The sequence below is a fragment of the Leopardus geoffroyi genome, chromosome E1 (genome assembly GCF_018350155.1).
Source record: "Leopardus geoffroyi isolate Oge1 chromosome E1, O.geoffroyi_Oge1_pat1.0, whole genome shotgun sequence".
NCBI classification, from domain to species: domain Eukaryota; kingdom Metazoa; phylum Chordata; class Mammalia; order Carnivora; family Felidae; genus Leopardus; species Leopardus geoffroyi.
The window spans coordinates 38,828,201-38,835,772 of NC_059330.1; the positions used below are offsets into that span (position 1 = coordinate 38,828,201).

Consider the following 7,572-nt stretch of genomic DNA (forward strand, 5'->3'; position numbering starts at 1 on the left):
CCTCCCCCAGGGCCCTCCAGGAAGCAGAGGCCAGACTCAGGGGAAACAGGAACACATTGTCCTTTATTTGCGTTTCTCAGAATACTGTACAAAGGGAGTAAAAATCCTATTCACACGTTGCTTAGAAAGATTTCGAGGTGAAAGTTCCCTATGATACATGGGGTGGGGGGTAGGGGGGCCAGGAGGCAGGAAACAGGACCAATGTCCTCCCCTCCTCCCTCAGGGCCCTGGAAGGGGGCACGGGCACCCACACCTTTTCAAAAGTAACACAGACCCTGGTCAGATTGGGGAGGGGAAAAAGGCGGCTCCTCTCTAGCCCACACTCAGGCTCCTGCCCATCTCCCGCCCTCAGGCTGAGGAGACAGTGCCCGCAGGTCACTCCTGGCTCCTTCTACTACCCTGCTCAAGCAGGGACCATTCTGTGGCCCACCCACCCCATTTGGGGGTGGCCCCATAGCCCCACATGTACACACAAGAGGCCCCGTCCAGCTCCAGTCTGCATGAGGAGGCGACGAGGTGAAGGCTGCAGAAGGGCCCCACCATTCATCATTTGTCCCGGTTTCCCCACACCCCTCACACCCCTGCACAGGGCAGTGTCAAAGCGGACATGTGCTAACGTGCTAACGATGACTCATGGGCCTCTTCCATCCCTCTCCATTCCTCACACTAACCCCGGAGCTGTAACCCCCACCTCCGACCCCGCGGCCTCCCTTCACATTATCACCACCATGCCTGGGGAAATTAACTCTCCGAGCCTGACCACTTCCCAAAGGATGAGGCTGAGTCTGGCTTCTATCCCCACACTCCTCCCTTATACCAATCTCTGTGGCTACACGGCCCCTTCCTCCAAGTCTCAATTCACTGTCCCCATCCCCGCCCCCCAAATCATCCTCCCCACCTCCACCAGGCCCAAGATGAGAGTGGCCATGGCCCCCTCGCCTCTGAGACCAGGCCATCCACACACAGCCCCACCATCCCTCTCCTTACCCTCCCCGCTCCCATCCAGTGCCCCGGGTGGGCTGTAGGGGAGCTGCCAAAAGCATGAGACTTGCAACAGGCAGTTCTCTACCCAGAGGGATGAGGCATCGTCGTGCACTTGCTTTTACACATATGAGCACACACTGAGTGTCATCCTAAAAACTTAAGAATTAAAGTGAACCAATCTAGAAGCTGTACCGTCCCCCCTGCTCCTCTTGCAGGGGTTAAAGTGCTTTAGCAGTCTGAGGATGAGCAAGTGAGCAGGGGGTTTTTCCTGTCCCAGCCTCACAGGTTGGGAGCCCAGCCCGTCCCATGACTGCCCCCACGGAGTCTCTATCCAAAAGGCAAAAGGAAAAGATCAAAAAAAATCAGAAAGGGTCAGAGACCTGGGGGGCCCACCTGAACCCCACTACAAGCTACGTCAAGTCGGCTACCAGGGAAATTGGAAGGGGAAACTAGGGCCCGGAGGCTCGACCCCCATCTCTAACAGGATCCAGAGGCTCCTTCTGTCTTCAGCTTCACAGCACAGGCCTCTACCCCTCCCCTACCATCCCAGGCAGGGGAAGGGGCGGCACCCTCAGTACTTATTGATTCCAAAAATCCGGACTCCATGGAGCTGGGGCAGCTTGGGGATAAGCACACTCATCAAGGACACAGTGTTGAGGATGAAATGGATCTGGTCATACTTGGTGTAGAAGCTGGTGAGGAAGTACCTGGGTGGGAAGGTTGGGAAGAAGCGTAAGACTCTGTTTGGAGGACCCTTCCTCCCTCACTCCTGGGTGGGGAGTGGCAGATCCCCAACAGGTGTGGAGTTATGGGAAAGACCCCCAGAACAGAAGTAGGGTGGCAAGATCTCCCCAGCTAGAGGTCCCTCCCGACCCAGTCCCCTTGCTTTATCCCAGGTCTGTGGGCTTATGTCACTGGCAGGAAGGAAGGCCCATTTGGTGAAACACAGGGCCAGGGAGGCACAAGGCCTAAGCCCAGCAGAAGAGCCGGGGATGCTCCAACTTCCCTGCCTCTGCTCATGCCCATGCCAAAAGCCAGAGCTGGGGACGGGTTTAAGCCTGGCAGGGCCCAGGGTTCCCCAGGCCTTGGCCTGCCTGCTGGCGTCCTCCTCCACCCAAGGCACTCACAGCACGATGGGCGTGATGGTTAAGAATTTCCGAGACGCTGTGAACTGGACCCCATAGTCCATCTGCTCCCAGTGAGTTAGCAACCTCGCCTTGCCCTGGTCCGGAGTCTCGAAGGGTGTCCCCTTCACCGTGTGCAGGAAGATGTACATGCCCTGGAGGAAGGGGACTTCATTAGAGAACACAAAAGGCAAAAGGCCCTCCAGCTCAGCTCCACCACCCCAGTCAAAGAACTGTGCTCTGGGTTATGTGGAGCCTCCCTCTGAGGGGCGGAGGGATGTGGGCTGGAGGTCAGGATGGGGCAGCTGGGAGCCTGACAGGAGAAGAAGGGAGCCCACCAGGTGAGAGGACAGCCTGGCATGAGGATAAGGCATGGAGAGAACTCAGCTGCAGAAATGCCCGTCTGGCCCAGTGGTAGCTTCCCTGTGCCAGCTGGGCGGGGATGAGATGACGGCCCCTGCTTGCCTACCAAAGAGTACAAGCTAGCAGGCAGGAGCTGAGGGAGCAGAGGGACCAGACTGGAAGATGGCTGGGGATCCAGACTTGGGAGAGGGGCATTTCTGTGCCAGGCTGGGCGCCTGGGTCCTGGGGACTCTCTGGAGCCCTCAGTTCAGTTCCCAGCGGGCCTCCCTCCAGGTCCACATCCTGAAGGTGTGGACAAATCTGCAAATTTTAGTCCTCTTATCAGAGTACACGTGGCTGGAACCCAGAAGTGGGGACAAAGCAGAGACGAGAGCTGGGTCCAGGCTTGGGTGACAAATGTTGTCAGCGTGTCACCCTGACATCTGGCCCATGTTTGGGGGGCTCCTCCTACTCCTCCGCCCCACCAAAGAGCAGCCCACATGATCGGGACGGGCAGCAGGCAGGCCCTCACCATATTATGGATGAGGTTGGTGAGGGTCCAGACAACAGGGACGCTCACAAAGGGGATGCTGAGCAGCACGACATGGAGAAGCCCGATGGCCAGCACGTAGGACAGCCAGATGCCGCGGCTGTTCATCACCCGCGTGTTCGGGTTCACCTCACTGTGTGCCGTGCCCACATTCATCCTGCTGCCCCTCTCCTGCCGCTGCTCTGCAAACAAGCAGCACAGGTGAGACAGGTCACACCACTTTCCCTGCCCCCTCACCCCATCCAAATCCCACAGGGAGGGAGGCACTGCTTTCCCCAAGAACTCCACGCAGTTCTGCTGCTTTGATTCTCAAGCAAAGAGGACAAAGAAAGTCCGCGTGGACTTAGCTCCATTGGTTTCCCACTGCCGGGATGGGATAAACACCAGGCTGCCCTACACATTGTCCAATTGGGACAGAGCCCCTCAAGGCACCAGGACTGCCTCGGTGGATAGGTCATCAAGAGATATCCAGCCCAGAGCAAAGAAACCATTGCCTGTTCCCCAATCTCATCCTCCAGAGCATTCTGATGAGGACCCTTTTCCCACCAAGCTCGGGGGAGGGGAGAAGAGGCCTGTCCCCTCAGAATCACTCAATATAACCCCTGCTGGACCGTCTTGCCGAGGGCCTGATAAGGGGCATCTCCTACCCGTGTTTCCACCACTGTTAAAATTAACAAAAGGCGGTGGGGTGAGAACAGGCAGCAGTGAATGAAATATTTGGGGGTCACTGCTTCTACCCATCTCCTCTAATTATCCAATCCTGGGTCTCTCCCAACCCTGATCCAGGAAGACAGGTAAGTTGCGGGGGTGGGAGGAAGGAAAGAGAAAACAACAGGCGAGGGACAACCTCTACCCAGACTTGGAGGCCTCCTTCTTGGTGACACAAAACAACCCATGCAAGATGTTTTGTCCATTTGGCAGCCACTCAAGCTAACCCTTGTGATGCCGCCCACTCTGCTGCCAAACCACCAGGGCCCTTTTCCCCAACACAGGAGAGGTGAAGATAGAGAACGTGGCCAACATCTACAGTTCCAACAGGCAGCTGAAACCCACATCAACACACCCTGTCCAAGGGCACAAAACTACACCTGGGGCCTCTCTCCTGCCCCTTTCCTCTCCACCCCACCCATCCTCACCTCAGCCTCTTTTCCAAGCCCCTGTTTCCAGGTGTAAGTTACCACCATGCTCCCCCTTGCCCAGTTCCAATGGCACAGCCCTGCAGCAGGAGGAACCAGGAGGGCTGCCCTTGATGCCCAAGAAACAATGCAAGCCAGCTGCATTCCTGGATGCACATAAAGAGGGGAATGAGCAGCCCCCTTGTCTAGAGCTCAGCTGTTCCAAATCCTTAAGGGCCCTGTAACCAGCAAGAGGTGGGAACAGACTGTGCCTTTCTACTGGCTCACCTCCCTAGGTGAGGGGAGGTCCTGCCTGGTAAAGACCCTAAGGTCATCACCATGGTAACAACCCCATCTTCCCAGGGGATGCAGAAAGGGCTCCCAGATGGAGGTATCCTGGAAGTGCCCAGAAGGCCGCCTCCTTCACCCTGCTGCAACAAATCCCCTCAGAGTCGGTTGCTATCTATCTCTGGCAAGGATCACAGCCAAGCCGTGTGGGAGCCAGGATTCTCAAGGATCAGTTCCTTACTTCCAGAATAATGAGAACAAGTTTCCTCTTCTCAGAGAGCCCCAAGCTAAGAGACCTCAAGGGAAATGTGACCCACAACACTCTCTCCCGACATGCAAACATGCGTGAGATGTCCCAGGGTGCATCCTGGAAGTAATGCTCCTGAGGCCCATCAGCTCAGCCCATTAGGCTGGATAATTGGGCCTAACAGAAACCCAAGGAACTAGAAAACCGAGACTAAATCAGTTGTTTACGTTCCCAGGGACTTGGAGCTTCAGTTACCCTAACATGGCTCTTGGGACACCTACTACACCTACCACTACGCAAAAGCCTGGGACGGTGGGGAGCTGGCTAGGAAGTGAGGCCTCTGAAGGACTTACTAGTAAGGAGAGAGGCAGAGTTCCCCAAGTCAGACCAGAAACTGCTTGCCCCTCCCCCTTCTTCCTAACCTAGACCTATAAAGGTGTGGCAGTACAGAGACCTGTAGCTGTCCCCCCGTATTTTATCCAGCAATACCACGGGCCTTGCTGAATTCCAGATCATCCTACACTCCTTTCTGGCTGAACTAGGGCATCCAATGAAGCCTGATGAGTCCAGGAGGGGCCGAGACCTAGGACCTAAACTGATACCCTTGGAAGTGTCTTCCTGAAGACTGAACACTAGCTCCCCTGACAGCAGAAATCCCAGAAGACCCTCAAAAAGACAGGAGAAATCAAGAAACTAAGAAAAAGATTGGCAGCCAGGAAAACACTCTTAAGAGGTTTGTGTGACTAAGGGTACGTATCACTTCCATGAGTAAAAAAACAAAAACAAAAAACAAAAAACAATTGCCCCTCACCCAGAAGGGGAAAAATAGGGAGAAGAACCCAGTAAAGTAAGTCTACAGCAGCTGAGGCTGAAAAGTTCTGGCCGCCCTAGCTGGCAGGTGGCTGCCGTGGCAGTGCCTGATGTGGTTTCATAACCCGTCTCAAACCAAAGCCTGCAGCAACTCTGTTCTGTTAACTACTCTCTTGCTGGTAGCTGTTTTCTACTCCTTCCCTCCCTTCCCCCCTTGGCTCCACACACAAATATCCCTGTCCCAGTCTGGCACCTAAGCCCAGGCCACAGTGCGCCCCAGCACAGCTGCCAGGTGCGCGCTTCCCACTCTTTCCCCCAAGTAAGGGCAGCCCCTTAAGCAGCAAATCTTTTGCCTTCTAGATGAAGAGCACAAAACATCCAAACCCACAACCTGGACCCCAACAATGGGGTCCCTGGCATCCTCCACAATGCCATTTTCATTCTCCCCACCGCCCAATCCGCGGGGCCACAGTCGCTCACCTCTCAGCTCTGGCCCAGCCTCCCGGACTGGGGAGGACGGTGGAAATGGAAAGACGGCAAGTACCGGGGCGAACCCCCACTAGCAGGGGAAGAGGGTGAAAAAGAGGAGGTGGAGTCTTCGCTATTGTTGGGATTATCCGAGCGGGACTCAAGCCGAAGAGGGGCCTCCCGCTCGGCTCCCCAGCCTAGGACCCCGCACTTCAAGCCCAGCCCGGTCCGGAGCCCCACCCCCACCTCCACGCGTTCACCCAGCCCTGGAGGCGGCCAATTTATCCCCGAAGCCCAGCCTCTCCCCGCCCCCCTCCTCCAGCCGAAGCACTCCCCCACGACGGCCCAGACCGGGTCTCCTGCCCCCACTTTCCCCTGTGGGCATCCCTTCGATTAATGCACCCCCTCGGCTGATGCACCCCCTCCACCTCCGCTCACCCTGCCCGGGTCCCCTTCAGCCCCGGGCGCCTCCCCAGCAGCCCCCACTTTCTTTCCCACCCTGCCTCTAGCCCCAAGAGGAAGCTTCTGGTTCGGCCACCGCGAAGCCACTCGCCGGGACTCACCGCACAGGGCGGGCGGTCGAGGGCCCAGGAGGGGTGCCCGGGGGCGGGGGCCGCTGCTGCTCCAGCAGCTGTAACAACCCGCGGCGGCAGACACCCCGCTGGCAGCTCGGGCCGAATCAGCGCCCCGCGCCGGCCCCCGCGACGTCACCGCCCAGCGCCGTCCCACCCAGTGCTTCCTGGGAGTTGTAGTTTCTCAGCCTGCCTGCGTGCGGGGTGGGGGACCGGTGCCTCCTGGGACTTGTAGTTTTCTGCCTCTGCTGCAGTCTTGGCCTCGCTGGGGCTGCTGGGCCAGACGTTTTCAGTAGCCCGGGAAACTAACATCAGAGGGTGGTATTGCTTTGGGGTGTAACAATTCCCGCTTTTGCGTCAGCGCCTCCAAGTGCGGTTTACTCTTGCTTGGTTTTGAGATCAGGAAATTCAGAGTTTTAAGTTGCCATAGGTCCCTACTGGGTCCCAGCATAGACCAGAGCCCAGAGATTTTGACCCCACGTCAGTGTTTTTCCACTTAACACCTAACTGGCTTGGCCCTGGCCGCAGATTAGCTTCAAGGGAAACAGACTAGCAGGCCCGTTGCCCTGCCAGGTCTTCCTGGAAGCTGGCTTCTCACTATGTTGGTTAAGATCAGAGTCCAGAGGGCAGATAATGTAGCCAATGGGCAGCATTTGTCCAGAGACTGGTTACTCTTCATTTAACTTGAGCCAGGCTGGCATGGGCCAGGCCACATTCTTGGCCTCCCCATGTGAAGCCTCAGAAGAGGACCTCTTGGGAAGACTCCTTGATGAATAGTTAGGAGCCTTAATTCCAGTCCCAGGTCAGCTTGTGTGGCTTTGGGTGGGAGGCTCCACCTCTGGGCAGCAGGTTTCACAGCTGCATGCCCCAAAGGCAAGGGCACAGATTTTATTTCCAGGCCAGCATAACATAGGCACACCTTTACCAGCAGTGTGACCCCGAGCAAATAACTTGTCTTCATCTTCAATTCTACACCTGTGAAATTCAAAAGAATGTATGTAAAGCACCTGTTGCATGGTAGGAAGCTATTCTGTAGGAAGTTGAACTAAATGGCTTCCCAGGTCTCCTGGGT

The 7,572-nt window shown here is 56.6% G+C and overlaps 1 protein-coding gene across 4 annotated transcripts; it reads right to left on the reverse strand.

Moving 5' to 3' along the window:
• Positions 1-44: 44 nt before the first annotated feature.
• ORMDL3 (ORMDL sphingolipid biosynthesis regulator 3) lies at positions 45-6,645 on the reverse strand. 4 transcript variants are annotated; one of them, XM_045488713.1, is made up of 5 exons: positions 6,492-6,611; positions 5,941-6,019; positions 2,983-3,182; positions 2,112-2,263; positions 45-1,691 (listed from the first exon to the last, which is right to left on the reverse strand). In XM_045488713.1, the coding sequence occupies exons 3-5, from the start codon at positions 3,154-3,156 to the stop codon at positions 1,556-1,558; spliced, it is 462 nt and encodes a 153-aa protein (XP_045344669.1). In that variant the 5' UTR covers positions 3,157-3,182; positions 5,941-6,019; positions 6,492-6,611; the 3' UTR covers positions 45-1,555. The 4 variants fall into 4 exon arrangements, with proteins under 4 accessions (XP_045344669.1, XP_045344665.1, XP_045344666.1 ...); XM_045488709.1 differs by lacking the exon at positions 5,941-6,019 and having other exon boundaries at positions 6,492-6,645; XM_045488710.1 differs by lacking the exon at positions 5,941-6,019 and having other exon boundaries at positions 2,983-3,177; positions 6,492-6,633.
• Positions 6,646-7,572: the final 927 nt, after the last annotated feature.